At 44.2% G+C, this 13,629-nt stretch overlaps 1 protein-coding gene across 1 annotated transcript in view; it reads right to left on the minus strand.

The window, feature by feature from the left end:
* Window positions 1-928: 928 nt before the first annotated feature.
* SEC14L1 (SEC14 like lipid binding 1) overlaps window positions 929-13,629 on the minus strand; it is a 40,741-nt gene continuing 28,040 nt past the window's right edge. Inside the window, exons 6-16 of the mRNA XM_068209397.1 lie at window positions 13,263-13,497; window positions 12,483-12,592; window positions 11,560-11,749; window positions 8,439-8,527; window positions 7,446-7,516; window positions 5,787-5,958; window positions 5,335-5,469; window positions 3,590-3,724; window positions 2,867-3,118; window positions 1,722-1,900; window positions 929-1,189 (exon numbers count right to left, since the gene is read on the minus strand). Coding sequence (XP_068065498.1) covers window positions 1,084-1,189; window positions 1,722-1,900; window positions 2,867-3,118; window positions 3,590-3,724; window positions 5,335-5,469; window positions 5,787-5,958; window positions 7,446-7,516; window positions 8,439-8,527; window positions 11,560-11,749; window positions 12,483-12,592; window positions 13,263-13,497 — 1,674 coding nt within the window. The 3' untranslated portion in view covers window positions 929-1,083. The remainder of the gene's footprint in view (window positions 1,190-1,721; window positions 1,901-2,866; window positions 3,119-3,589; window positions 3,725-5,334; window positions 5,470-5,786; window positions 5,959-7,445; window positions 7,517-8,438; window positions 8,528-11,559; window positions 11,750-12,482; window positions 12,593-13,262; window positions 13,498-13,629) is intronic.

Here is a 13,629-nt window from a genome sequence, read left to right on the forward strand (position 1 = left end):
AGTGAAAATGGTGGAGAAAATCCTTTTCTAGGAAAAGTATCTTTTCCTGTATCACCCAGAGAGAAGATCCCTGTGCTCCCTGCCCACAGGAAGGCTGACCAGAACTGAGGTGCTCTAGTTCTGCCAGGCACAGGGAAGGACAGGAGGGAGAAGTGCTCAGGAAGGATGGAAGCCACACCTCCATCAGACTGCTTTAAGCAGAAAGCTGAAGCGCTGCATAAATTCTGGACAAGAAGAGAATCTCAGTAAAATCCATTTGCTGGGAATGCACTAAGGAAGCAGAGTGAAGCTCCAGCACAGAGCTGGGAACAGAAGCTCAGAGCAGCTCTGGATGAGCCCAGTGTGACACAGTGAGGGAGAGCCTGCTCTCCACCTCTCTCTCCACAGTGCTCCATGCACAAATCCAAGGAGAGAACAATTTGCTTTAACCCAGCAAGACCCAGAGCTCAAATTCCCCAGAAATGTGCTCATACAAAAGGTATATTCAGTGTTACAGCCTGGCCACAGCTCTGTGGGCATGCTTTGAAAAAAAATGGACTCACAAAGTCAAGTATCCAGCAACTGCTGTTCTTTGTCTCGGACATCATTAGTGGCAACAGGAGAACAGCTTGCAGCACTGGAATATCACAGGGGATTTCTCAGGATGGCAAGGAATGTCCTGACAGGAGACTTGCAGTTGATCTCTAATGCACTACGGAGCATTTTTGGTAGGTTTTTTCTTTTTCCCTTTTTAACATCTACACAGTTAAAAAAAAAATTCATTCTTAACTGATGCACTGATTGTTTTTCCTTTTCAGTAAGAGCCCTTGTGTTCAGAGTTAGGATTTGTGCAAGCACACCTGCAAAAATATTTATGGCTGATTTAGGGAAAAGGGTTAAAGTTAAGAGACAAGCTGTTGGATCTAACAAAGATCAAAACCACTAAGTGTAAAATTCAAACAGCTACTTTACTATCTAGAAAAGGCTTCTTGGGGTGGGGTTTTTTTGCACAATTGCCAGTTGAGTATGCTGTATTGCAGTCAACTGCCACGGGCGGGCGAAGGTCCAGCCATCACATCCATTTGCTTTTCAGCTGTTGTGGCACTACCTGGAAATCATGGAGCTGGAATGGGACTGGCTAGAGGAGGTGGTGGCAGCACTGAGCTGGGAGAATCCACTGTGGCTTGATTCAAGGCTGGTCATAGATCCCCTGCAGGAGGAAAAAGAAAAAAAAAAAAAAAAAAAAAAAAAAAGCAGTTTTAAGCTTCAGAACACACAAATATTTTGATTTCTGCTCTGTATCTATACTGTAATTGTTTGCACACTGAATAAAAAGCAAGTAACAGCTTTGGTGCAGATACTCAAAAGTTTTTCTGCCTCACCACATAAAGCAATGAGGACACTGCACCCCTTTCAAAAACCAGATGCTGTTCAAAGAGACAGAGATTTAATTTCAGTCAAGTTTATCCACTGGCAGAAAACGAAATTCAGCAACTGGAATTTGAATTGCACTTCCTGCTACAGGACAACCTGCCAAGCCCAACAAGCTCTCAGAGCAGAGCCAAGTGACCAGTGATATTGCCACAAGGCAACTAATTAACCCCTTTTATACCTTAGTTGCCCTCAGTGCAACTTTTTAAGGCCCTCACTTAAATTTACCTGTATTTATGCAAAGCTGACATTGACCTGCTCATCCAAATAGTCAGAAAGGTTTGACATTGGCTGCCCTTGGCCAGACATACCTGAAATCTTCAGATCCTATCACTTCTGTATAGTACATCACTTTACATTTGTGAGAGGACACCTGTAGAGATGCCAGCACATCATCCACACGAGGCAGGTTGGTTGTAGCACAGGCAGGCATGCTGTGGAATTTCCACTGTAAAATGTAGAAGCCAGGCCACCTGGTCACATGGGAGCCCTGCAAGCAGACACAACAAAAATTAACTTGGTTAACAGAGATTTGTAGGCTTGACATTTCTTTTCCAAGCTTAGAAAAAATGCCTACATGCCCAGAATTTTTGCCCAATGCCAGTATTTCAGCTCTTCAGCCAAATGGCAGTGCTGGGAGACTCTCCTTATCAAATCTGGGATGGAACACCAGCAGTTCAACAGTGTTGAGGGGTTAGGATTTAATATGCTGAAAGGACAAGTTCTGCTTTAAAACAATATCCATTTTTCCATTTATTTTCATACACAGCTGTCCTTTGAGACTGTGAAAAGAGCAGTCAAGGCTTCTGCCTCACAGTCTGAGAGGTCACTGCCCATATTTCCAGTTTTACACTTCCATCTTGGTGACTTAAGGAGCTGCTTTTTCAGAGGTTGTTTGAGTCATTTCAAGTCAACAGGAACAGCAGTGGCAGTGTGTGACTATAAACATGCTGCATGTCATATCAAACTTGGAATTAAAGGACACGTTGTAAATGGCATAAAAAATCCTTCAGGAGCTTTGGCCATCAGAAGCTCTTACACTGCCCATTAGAGGGCAAACACACAGAAGCTCAGACTTGATTTCCAGCCTTCTCTTATTACTGAGGGCAAGCACTGTGATATTCCTCAAACACAGAATGCTTGCTTCAGTAAATAACTGTCAGAATTACAGCCCAAAGCATGTTTTGTTACTTTCTGGATGTGCATTTTAGGTGGCCTCCCCATCTTCCTTGCTGATCCATCTCAGGCCTGAGCAGACCTCATGCAACTTCCCCTCCCAGCAGATCCCACATAAATCCCATCCCTGCTCCCTGCAGCGCCCAGCCTGGAACAGCAGCTGAAATGCTGGCCAAAAGCAAGCCCAGCACTGAGTCACCACCACTCAGTCGTCAGTGCTGTGAGTAAGAACAGGCAGTTTGGGCTCCATCTGCCCCCACAGGGGCTCTGGCTGGCTCACCTGCACACTCTCCCCTTCTTTGCAGATCAGGGGAGACTCCACCATGCTGTAGTCACGCCCCAACTGCCAGACTTTGTCTATCAACTGGACGTTGTTCCCACCAGGAGATGTGATACTGTGAGCTCCTAGAGAGTCCTTTTTGGGAGGCTGTGGGGCTCTTTTGGAATGGAAGATGTTAAAAACAATGTCGCCCTTGCACACGTCAAAATCCCACGTGATCACCGACGAGGCGTCCACGATCTGGATGAGAACCTGAGGCAGGAAAGACACATTAGGCAACAGCAATTTGCTCAGTAAAGGCAAACTCCAACAGAAAAAAAAAAGACAAAGAACAGAGCTTTTTTGTTGCTGAGCTTAGTTTCTACTATTAAAAAGGCTTTTTAATAGTCAGAAAAAAGGCATTGCAGATACAAATTCCCCCCTGATGGGGGTGCCTATTCTTCTTACTTTCAGAAGCTTTCAAGCAGACTCTGAGAATTTTGCTTGCTTTGCTTAGAAGAATATGGCTTTGAATAGAATGAAAACCAGAGATATTCTCTAAAAGGCAACAAAATATCAGGAGGAACAATCACAAACTTCAGCTATTAAAGCATAACCGTGCACCAGCTCCAGAAGGCGGAAGCACAGGAGCTGAATAAACAAGCAATAAAGCATTCCCAGGCCAAGAGATCGAGCTCAGAGCAGAGGGCTGAGATGAAAATGAAAGCAAAGGGCAGCTGGTACCTCATGTGGAGCTCCTTTGAAGACACTTGCAGACTGGTAGATTGTTTCAGTCCAAAGCTTGATGTCTTCATTTTCCAACTCTTCTGCTGTCCGGTAAAGGGACTTGGGAACCAGCCCACCCTCTGGTACTTCACACTAAAACAAAACAAAAAAAAAAAACATTAAAAATTATCTCCTGTGGCCATCTCATCATGTTCTCTGCCTTCCAGCTTCAGAAACAAACATTCAGCAATACTCTGGAGAAGGGAACAGTCTGAAAGTAATTTTATAGCTTGTACATGAGACATAGGTAATTCTTTTTCAAATTATCTTGGGTGAGGTGTTCGCAGAACTGCACACTAGGGGAACAGATCTTGTACATACAAAACAGCCAGCACCCCAGAAATGGACTGTGCAAAGGCTGCAATTATCACTTACACCACCTTACACTGGAGAAAGATGGGAGGCATTTCAGAATCCTGAGGGAAGTGGCAACATGACTGAAAAATAGAGCTACAGTGACCTGAAAGAACAGTAGTAGCTAAATTTAAGGATGGCTAGTGGGAACATACAGAAAGTTTCTAAGCAGGTAAAAGGAGATTACAGCCAGGAAAGTTAAGTTTTGAAGTTACAGCTGTCTGACAGCTCAGTACTGGAAGTGATTACACAACTTCCCTAAGCAAATTTCTGTTTCAAGAAGCCTGTAGCAATGAAGTTGACAACAGGTTCCACAGAAGTGTCTGGGGAAGCAGAAGTGTTTGGTAACTGAATTACAACAGAGAATTGAAAAGATCTCAGAGAAGTCATTTTTGTTCAAATACCCAGAAATAAAGAAGAAGAGAGAGACTGCTACTGCCTGTAACTAGCAGGAAGTATTGTAGCAATTTGCTTTCTGGTAACATTCACTTTTGCTTACTTAAGCAGTGGATTTTGCCAACTTTAAGTTCCAAATTAGATAACACTGAAAGCTACTGCTGCAACAAAAACCAGCCCACTGGAGATAAACACATGCTCTACTCCAACACATCTTCATTATCATCAGAGACTCTACTGGAACTGACACATATAAATTTTCAAGAATGGTACAGAAATTAATCTAGAGTGTACAGGGGCTGAAAACACACCCAGCCTGTGTTGTCAAAAGCATTAAACATGAATGTGTAATAATTACATTATCAGCAAGATGTTAAAATGCCAGATCCAACTGACACCCAAGGTCCAGGCAGGAAACAGCTGCATTGTCACAGGCATGTGACAAGGGACTGAGAAATTACAGCATCCTGCAGTAAAACCACTTTTCTGCTTTGTTGGGTGTAGCTGCACACTCTGTGTGGGTAGACTGGGCTGTTTGCTGAGCCCTCTTAGCAGATGTGCCTCATGTTCTTTGTGCTCCTTATAGGATCAGATTTTAAGGTGACACAGACTCTAGATCAGCTGGTGCTGACAGCTCTTGCTCAGAGCTCTGCTACCATGTTTGCCTGAACTTTCCAGGGAACAGACTGTGGCTTTTAGCTGTGCTTGGCTGTTTTGATAAGGTATTTGATCAAGATGCTCATCCCAGAGAAGCATTGTACTGTTCTTTTTAAAGTGGATCCAGAAAACAGCACTGATCCTGGAATCCTACATCATAGCCCCCCACCTCCAAACTACACCAGGAATCACTCTGTGCTTACAGATTTCTTTGCTTAGAGGAGAGGAAAAGTAATAATTAAAAAAAAAAAAACCAAACCAGATGAGTTGCTATATGCAATAGTTTATATTCATACCATGCACTCTCCACCGAGGAAATCAGGGATAATTTCTTTATCAATGTAATCCAGCAGTCCCCCAGGACCCTGGTAGTCATTTCCAGCATAAATAAGGAATTTCTTTCTGGTGTTGTCATCAATGAATGGACTAACCTACAAAGAAAAGCAGAACAGATCAGGCCTTCACGTTTTTCTCAAGTCAATTTACATTGTTTTCAAGTCAATTTTGGAGGAACCAGTTTTGATCACGCTGAGTGTTACCATCCTGGCTATGCAAAGTCCACACCACAAAGAAGTCAAATTAACCAACTGCGTAATCAGGTTCCTAGGTGGTGTTTTTTAATCCACTCCAGGAATCCTACATAAAGGACATGCTTCCAAACGGCAACATCTGCTGCACATGCAGCCTGATCTCTGAAGTGCTTTTACAAACTGAGAGAACTGAGCAACACCTTGGATTACACACATACCAGTGTCCAGAGAACTGGGAATACTCGAGGTGCTCTTAGGATAAGCAGACGACCCAAGGTCTCAGGGTAATTAGCTTCAACCACCTCAATGATTCTCAGCAAGGCCTTGACACCAGGTCTCCATAAATGCCTCATGTTCAAGCCTTCCAGATCTACTAGACAGGTCCAAGAGCTGAATTTGAGAGAGATAAAAGAAAAATCTCAATAACATCGAAATTCCCCTTGCTTGTGCAAATGCCCAACACACTGAAATGTGGGGACCCTCTGCATGCTTTGGTTTGTTCTGTTTTACCTCCTTTGTGCTGCCTGTAGATACTGGAGTTTAAGGGGTGTGCAATGATCACTCTGCACACTCCCCCACAGACATTTTAGATTCTAGATAAAAGTTCAGTTCATATGAAGCCAAAAAAAGATCCTGTCAACAGTCAGCCCAAACATTAAACCATTGCTTTTACTGGGAGATCATTTAAGTGGCCACAATGCTGCTCTGAAGCAATTTGACATTCACAGAGCAGATTTTCTACTGCACAAGTGCCAATACACGTCAAAGCTAATTCTGTTGTCAGATCTCAGGGAAGGAAGCTTTTTCTATAGGAAGTGATATGTTCTTAATACTAACCACTGAGCTGCAGCATGTGTTTCAGTTTCTTTCCAAGTTCAGGTCTTGCCCTGGGCAGGAATTCAAGATTTACAGCTGTGCTGCACCAGCCAGCAGCCATTACATTATGCATAAGGCTTCTATGAAACACCAAACCCTTCTTTGTTTCACTTTAAATGTTTAATACACATCCCTTTAGGATTATGGCTACAAATGAAGATCCAGCAGGCAGCACCATTCAACTGTCAAACACACAAGACCTCTCCCTTGGATTTGACCTCCCTCAGGGAGCTCGGCCAGCAAGGTCTGTAACAGGGGAATGCTAAGCAGGCACACCCCACACCCCTGGACCTTACAGATTAGGGAAAGGAAACTGGAGAGAGTTCAAGAAACATGGCATCGTTTCAGGGCTGGTTCTGCCTTCATTCCATGCCCTTAAATCCATTTTGCAGTTACCACTTTCACAAGGGACCCCTACGATGACTTAAAGATGGGCTAGAAAACCACTTTTGACTGAACTTCACGTGAAGTCATGCCAGAACCTGGAAAACTAGATCCCAGGTTTTACAGGAGCCTCATGACCTCACCTTGGATCAACAGCTGAGCAGCCACACATAATAAATGGAGAATGCAAACCAGAACTGAGCATAATGAGCCTTGGAGTGGACTATGGATGAACAAGTGACATGGAAGCCACACCTTAAACTGTTACTCATGATACTAGCATGGCCTGGATTTTTTGGCAACCTGCACCAATGCCCAGTGCCTGTAAAATCTCCCTCCCAAACAGATTTGGGAGTTAGGCTGCACTGCTCTGCAGCAGAAGGGAACAGAAGAGAAACAGCCCCAACAGAACCATTATGAGCACAAGACCAAGGCTGCTGGGGCAGGTGATGTGCGTCCCTCACGCTTCTCCAGGCACATTCCCTCTAGCCCCACTAATTGGGGAGGCTCTTAATTAACTGTATGTGAGACACAGCCTAGCCTCTGCTTGTTCCACTGCCTGACATTCCCCCCCCACACCCCATGAAAGCAGCTCATTCCCACAGAGCAGACTTTACCTTATTGGCCTGCCAAATACTTTTGTATTCTCCTCACATCGCCTCAGCCCTTCTTCATTTATTGAAAGAACCTGCACAAGAAAGACTAGGGTTGAGAAAAGACAGTCTCAAACTCAGTAGGTATTGTAAAGAAAATATGTTCTTATCTAAAGATTAATTGAAACTACAAGATCAAACCAGCATGAACTTTTCCCCCCGCCAAAGAATTCATTAGAAATCACTACAAATACCCTTAATTACTCAGAAATTAAAGCCCCTTTTGCCTTTTGAAATCACAGAAAGTAACCTTGAAACAGAACTAGGGCAAGCCAACAAAAGTTAATGTCTGCTTGGAAACGCTACTAGGAGAGAAAAATAAAACCCACTCCCTGTTTTTAATAGTCACTATGGCTGCTCCTGTCATTACTAGGAGTCACAAAAAGTTAGCGCAAACCTGGAATTCTGCCAGCTTTCTGCTTGGAAGCTGAGCAGATCCACAGGAACAGTCTGAGTGATGCCTTTAGAGAAGGTTCTGCACTCTTTCTTTAAAAATGCATCATTCTTATCCCTGGAGTACAAACTTGACAAAATCCTGAGTGTGGTATTTTCCCTTCTGCACTAGAGCAGAGACTGGGGTGTGAAGCCCTGCACAAGTGCAGAAGAATCTGTGCAAATGCCCATCAATAACCATGGGAGCTGCCAGGAACTCCACCTTTCCATCAGCCTGCAGAACTCACCGGGAACAGCTACCAGGGGCTTTCAGAGGTATTCCAACCAAAAACTGATGGAAATGTTACTCACGATACAATCATGGCCTGATTTTTTGGGAGCCTGCACCAATGCCTGTAAAATCTCCCCCCCAAACAGATTTGGGAGTTAGGCTGCACTGCTCTGCAGACACCCAGCAGCAGAAGGGAGCAGAAGAGAAACAGCCCCAAGAGAAGCATTATGAGCCCATGAGGACAGCCGGGGGGTTTCTAACTGAAAACCTGCTGTTGTTCTAGGATCACTCACGTAGCGCAGCAAGGCCTCCTCCCCCAGCGCTCGCACCAGACCCTTGGTGTCCATCTGGCCCAGCCTCAGCACGTACAGCGGGCGCCCATCTGCACAGACACAAACCACACAGCAGGAGACATTTGAGAGAGCTGCTTCTAAAAAATTCAGATGGAAACAAACTGTAACAGTTAAATCTTCCCTGCACCAGGAAGAATCAAGAGCAGACAACAACATAAACGTTACTCTGCGCAGCCACACCAACAGATTACCTGTAAATGAGCTGCAAAATGATCATATCCTGATTCAGAAATAGCTCCCTGACCTTCATGGAAAGTTCAAAGGACTTTGAGTACATCAGTAGACTCCAGACCTTGGTATACACAATTAATGACACAGACTATTCTTAGCTTCCAGGACAGCTCAGGTACACCACTGAACTGAAGCTTTTCTGTAACTGCAGGGCCATAAGGAAGGCTCTAAGGCTTTATCACACATGATGTAATAGTGCTCTGGAGAGTTTACAGCAACTTTTCTGGAAAAATAGCCATCCTGACATCTGGGAATTAATAAAACCAAGTGTTCACCCAGAGCCTGCCCTCTGCAGAGTCTGCTGGATGGAACCACACTCCAGCTCTGTCACTGTGTAATGCACAGTTCTGCATTACACTGTGCAGAACTGGCACACAGCCCTGCTAATGCAGGTTAAGCCTGGTGAGAACAGACTCTGCCCCAGAGATCAGCTTCAGCTGGACCTTCTGCATTAAAGCCCTGCCTTTCCCCAGTCAGCCTGCACACTGGGGCAGCCTGACGCTGGCAGGATACTCAGGCATTAAGGTGAATTACTGTGTTGGCTGAAATTGAGAATCAAAGTTTGCATTTCTGGCTCTTAGTTGTATAAAACAGCTCCCAGCCTCCCTCTAAAGTTGTGGTGCACTTGTTAAGCTTTACTTCATCTATTCTAATACACAGGCTAAACAATCACCAGCTTATAAAAGTGAGTATGTTAGCATACAATATAAAAAGAAGAAAGAGAGGAAGCTTTCTACATAAAAATCTCCCTCAAGTCTTGTTGTCTGTGCAGCTTCATTCCCCTCCAACAGCTGCAAGAGAGGTTATCAAATTATCATTAAGTTCTTTGGGACACAAGGAGAGAAACTGCAAAAACACACTATTAAAAAAAACAACAAACAACCAAAACTGCAAAGTCAAGGCTAGTTATTTACTTGGCAAAGACACTGCCCCTGTGGAAGTTCAGAGTGTTGTATGTTTTATCAGGTGGACTAAAAGAAAATGTTATTTTAACATCGACACACACTTCTCTTGGAATGTACTGTTTAGCTTTTGAAACACTAAACAAAAACTGCTATTAAGCTTCATAGCAGGTCTCCCTCCCTCCCAGACACAGATGCCTCCAAACCCAAACTCACAGCTCAGTAACCCTGGTCCACCCAAATGACACATGAAGGAGACTCTCAGCTGACAGTGCTTTGTTATCACTGTACAATTTATATTCCATTAGAGCTTTGTGGTTTTAAAAAGACATTAGATTGAAGCATTCCTGTCAAAATAAAAGCCATTCAGATGTATAGAAATCTGTGCTAATTGCAAGCCAAAATAATAACTTCTTTTCTTTAGCACTGATAGCTCATTCTAGACAACATGCTTCATTATCACTGCTGCCCTTGCTGTAGCACTAAAAGCCACACAGCATTCAGCCAGCTTAAGTGTGGCACATTTAGCATATGTAGGAGGAAAGGAGCAATACTAGAAAAGAGGATTTTAAAAAAGAACCTACCACTGTAAAGTTTTAAATTATAGAGAACTGCTCAGTTCTGAAATGGTGTTTCCATTATTGACAAAGCCGTGCTTTACTTGTGGGCATGCTGCAAGAGAGATCAAAGGAACTGCAGGGGAAGGGAGGGGGCATGAAGTTCACCACAAGACTGCAGAACTTCTCAGGAGAACATTAAACAAGCCTTTGATGCATTCTGCACCTTTCTGCTCACTGGCAGGACCCAGTTGTGTGCAATTGACAGAGGAAGTATTTGCAAAGGACAGACAAGCAACGGGCTGAAAGGGAGAACTTATTAACAGGTCTTTTTCCCTGCAATCTTTACGAGCACATTCTCATTTTCCATTTTCTCAGTTTGAGGTCTGTCAAACCCAGAGCAGCAGGGAAGAGCCATTCAAGCTCTGTGATTAAACTTCTGCTGCGTCCTCCCTGTCTCCTGGCCACCACTGCTGACAGCATCCTGCCCTGTTTCATATGCTGCTTGGAAAAGGAAAAGCTGAGCAGAAACAATGGTGCCTGGTGGGAAAAGACTCAATCAGAGCACAGATCTCACAGTAAGAGATCATTTCCTTATCTAAAGAGCCCAGCTTGCCTCAAGCCACAAATTCCAGCGTGTTTCATTTCTATGTATGTATTAGCAAGGATAGATCAATGCACGATAAAGCACAGGGACAGGGGAGTGTATCAGGCTGTGGCTCACAGCACAAAGGGAATTCAGCCAAAGCTTCTTCTCTTCTTAAACAAACCTGCTCTATTTGATGTTTTTGCAACATTCCACTTCTCATCATTAAGCTGTTTGTAACACCAAATAAATATTCATTTATGCCATCAGCAGACTTCAGAAATAAATTGATTATGAAGATATACTTATTTACAAACACCTTTTAATCACTGAAAGAGCACACAGCATTTGCCTAACATCCTTCTAAGCACCTCAGAGCACTAGAGAAGTGCAATTAATCACCTTTTTTTAAGCTCCTGGCAAAGCAGATTTAAGTATGTCAGTATTAGTCAGAAAGACTCTGATCCAGGACTCTGCCTCCAGTAGCTAAGGGCTGGCAATGCACTGGAAGAGGCTGCCCAAAGAAGCTGTGGTTGCCCCTGAAAGTGTTTAAGGCCAGGTTGGACAGGGCTCTGAGCAACCTGGTCTAGTGGAAGGTGTCCCTGCCCATGGCAGGGAGATGGAACAAGATCATTTTTGATTCCCTTTCAACCCAGAACATTCTATCAATTTAAGTGTCTCTAGAAGTTCTAACCAGCCACCTCTAGTTAACAGAGGGACAACTATCACCTTTGACTCAAAAGGTAAAAAGGCTGTTCAATACATATTTTGTACTGAAACCATACCTTTGTCATGGTGATGCCAGCCTCCTGCATAGTAATCCTGAAGCACTTGGGGAGGATTCCAGGTGTCCAGAATATAATCCACCTGGTGTTGCTTACGCCAAGTCAGTGACTGGCAAAGGATCTCTCTTGCTTTGTCGATGTTGAAGTCCCGGGCACGCAGGAATCTTAAAATGTGTTCATCCTTTGGGATCTATTAACAAAACCAAACCAAAATTTGTATTCAAGGTTTGAAACAAGAACAGAAGTCCAAACAATAGAAGCTAAAAAATGTGCAGCCCTGCACCAATGCATGAGGATGGTGTGTAACACTGGGAGTTACTCAAGGAAATCAGCCTTTGTTTGAAACAAAATCACAAGCCCTGTCAGGCACTGCAGCTACCTTCATAAGGGATATAAAAATTTCATGCACTCTAATGTAATCATTCCACCTGTATGACCATACCAAGCCAGTCCAATTTAAATAAATCAGGACAGAACACAAGCTGTGTTTTATTGTTAAGTTAGAGGAAGCTGAGACACACATGCAAATCACAAGGCACTGGAAAAACCCCAGCCTTGCTATCAGTGCTCCACTCCTAACAGTGTTTCAGTATTTAATACTGTGATGTTTGGCCAAAACAAACAAATGTAAAAATAAGGTCATTGTAGATACCAGGAAGACTTATAAAACCTATGCTATTCCCCTGTGGCAGTTTAACTGACAGTCTGAGAGGCTTTCAAGCTAATTATTGAAGCACCGCAGCTGCAAAGTCAGCTGGACAGTCACAATGAACTCCTCCTATTTCCACTGCTTCAATTTAGGTTTTGATCATGGAGAGGCAGTCGGCAGAAACAGTCAGCCCCAGGGGGCGTGGCAGGAGGTTTCCTCAGGCCCACCTTGTGTGTCACACACTCTGAGGCAGGGGACACCCCCAGGAACTCACCTTGCCTTTGTGCGTCTCCTGGAGCCACTGCCGCAGGCGGATGAGGCAGCTCTCCTGCATCGGGGTCAGGTCCCCCAGGTACCTCTTGATGTAGTCTGCATCCAACTTATCTAAAAAGAGATTACAGGTGATCAGAGTGATCCTGACCTGACCAAGCACCCCGTGATCTGATTTGTTGCTGTGGCTGCTGTGTTTGGTGCAGTCAGAACTGAATGAAGGTCCTTTGAATCAATGGAAAGATGAGCAAGGCAACAAACACAGTCATCTTCATGAAGAAGATAAAATTCTCCTTCTGCAGCTAAGGAAGGAGCAAAAGCAGACATTTGTAAAAACATTTTGCCAGTGTACTCAGATTCATCAATCCACAGCACCCAGTGGGCTTGCTGCTTCTAGAAATACTTAGAGAAGTTTCAATCTCCCAGTGCAAGAATTTTCCCAAATTCCCAGAAGACTGTCTAGGGAAGTTTCAGCTGTTTCCTCCCCATTATTCCTATAGTTACACCCATCCCTGAATTTCAGGGTAAGAGCAGACTGTTCATTTGCAAACCAATGAACAGCAGAGTTCTTCTGCTCATACCTGATCTCTACTCACGAGCTCAGCCTGTAACAGCTGCCTGAGCTCTGCCACGTGTCACTGCTTGGTGAGCCCACACTTGAGCACTGCATGTCACCAACTCAGGAGCAATGTGGAGCTCCTCAGCTGCCCAGGAGAAGCTGCCCAGTGCTGAGGGCCTCTCCAGTACAAAGCATCCCAGTAAAACACATCAGACCCCCCCTTACCATCGGGCGTTCCTGCGGTGGGCTCCGAGGGGCTGCTGGAGGTGTTGAGGATCTCCTTGTTGCTCAAGCCCTCCTTTGTGGCAGACTCTGGGATATTAATGGCAGGTGATACTGGTCTCCTTGGGTGGCATGTGCTGCTCTCTGATTTACATGCAACAGGAGGAGTCCAGCGAGGGACAAAGGTTATTCCTTCTTCCTCCAGCTGCTTCAGGTAGTACTCTATTATTTCTTTTCCCTTCAAAAAAGAAAATTTACTTCAGCTACTGAAAAACTCACACATTTAGACACAGAAAGGATTGGGCTGAAAATTAAGTGATCAGACCTCTAAAGATTTCACTTGAAACAGCCCTACACAGACACACTGCCC

Source organism: Anomalospiza imberbis, chromosome 19 (genome assembly GCF_031753505.1).
Source record: "Anomalospiza imberbis isolate Cuckoo-Finch-1a 21T00152 chromosome 19, ASM3175350v1, whole genome shotgun sequence".
Lineage (NCBI taxonomy): Eukaryota > Metazoa > Chordata > Aves > Passeriformes > Viduidae > Anomalospiza > Anomalospiza imberbis.